At 36.4% G+C, this 1,193-nt stretch overlaps 1 protein-coding gene across 1 annotated transcript; it reads right to left on the bottom strand.

The window, feature by feature from the left end:
* Positions 1 to 485: 485 nt before the first annotated feature.
* LOC108357222 (uncharacterized) lies at positions 486 to 1,124 on the bottom strand. Its single transcript, XM_017608314.1, has 2 exons — positions 831 to 1,124; positions 486 to 785 (listed from the first exon to the last, which is right to left on the bottom strand). Exons 1-2 carry the CDS (start codon positions 904 to 906, stop codon positions 526 to 528), a joined length of 336 nt encoding a protein of 111 aa, XP_017463803.1. The 5' UTR covers positions 907 to 1,124; the 3' UTR covers positions 486 to 525.
* Positions 1,125 to 1,193: the final 69 nt, after the last annotated feature.

Here is a 1,193-nt window from a genome sequence, read left to right as displayed (position 1 = left end):
TTGCAAAGTAGATGCTTGTTTTATGTAGTCTTGTTCTAATTGTTGCATGTTTGCTGTGCGAGCCAGAGGTTTTATGTTGTATGTTTCCTTTTTACCTAATTTTTAGTTATATCTGACTTTCTATTTCTAATTGACTAATTTACTCATTTATTTACTTTTCGTAATTATTTATTTATTTATTTCCATACTTGACTAATTTACTCATTTATTTACTTTTCGTAATTATTTATTTATTTATTTCCATACTTGACTAATTTACCTATTTAATTATTTTTGCAATTATTTATCGACTTATTTTTTATACTTGACAATATTTGGTGTGATTATGTATTTATTAATTAATTTATTTATTAACTTATTTATCTAATTATTTCTGTGATATTTTATATAAGTAGGTTATCTCTCCTGTGATATAGTGTAAAATAAGAAGGTAGTAAAGTATGTAGAAATAGAAATAGTCCTGTTCAAGATGTGAACAATTACGCCCAAGGAAAAACAACTGATATATAAAGGCCCGGCTAGGAGTCATGGGTCGAGGCCACACGTTGGACGCAACAAATACAAGCAACAGGCTGCCTTATTAATTTCTTTACGCACACGCTCCATGTTGCAGGCACCATCGGCGGGTCCGAGCCTGTAGCGGCAGCGGTTGCCTAAGAGGAAGTGTGGCAGATACATGCATTCATGTATATACGGCGGCCATGATGTTGCTGAGGCATTGGCAACATTGTAGCGGAAGCAGTGGAATTCAGGTAGTGGACTTTGTGGTGGGCATATGACATCATGTAGCGCAGAGTGAGGGTGCGCGTGTGAATAGGTGTCGNCATCATGTAGCGCAGTGTGAGGGTGTGCGTGTGAATAGGTGTCCTCACGAAGTGAAACCCGTTGAGCTAGTATGAGTGGCATGAAGGGCTGATTTGGTTTGATCGCCGTATAAAAGGGGGTAACCGTAACCAACGGGCCATTAAAGTGGTTGCGTTAAAACAGTGCGAAAAGTTGGTGAAAGTGCGCGAATAAAACGTTCGAAGTTTTATATATATATTCTAGGTATATATAACTTATATTAAATAAATCCGCTAATGGTGATTAGTTTGTTTGATGCCCGTCTTGAAGTGCTATACAGGAATAGGAGGTAAGTTAAGTTGTTTTTAAGAAGCATGCAGCTAAATGTGTGTAAATACATATGTACATAT

This window comes from Rhagoletis zephyria, unplaced genomic scaffold, assembly GCF_001687245.7.
Source record: "Rhagoletis zephyria isolate East Lansing unplaced genomic scaffold, Rhagoletis_zephyria_1.1 Rzeph_scaffold_72678, whole genome shotgun sequence".
In the NCBI taxonomy this organism is placed as follows: domain Eukaryota; kingdom Metazoa; phylum Arthropoda; class Insecta; order Diptera; family Tephritidae; genus Rhagoletis; species Rhagoletis zephyria.
This window is presented reverse-complemented; position numbering and strand designations above follow the sequence as displayed.

Bases quoted from the DNA above. Each gene is read 5' to 3' on its own strand.
- LOC108357222 (XM_017608314.1), bottom strand. From the start codon at position 906: ATGCCACTCATACTAGCTCAACGGGTTTCACTTCGTGAGGACACCTAT.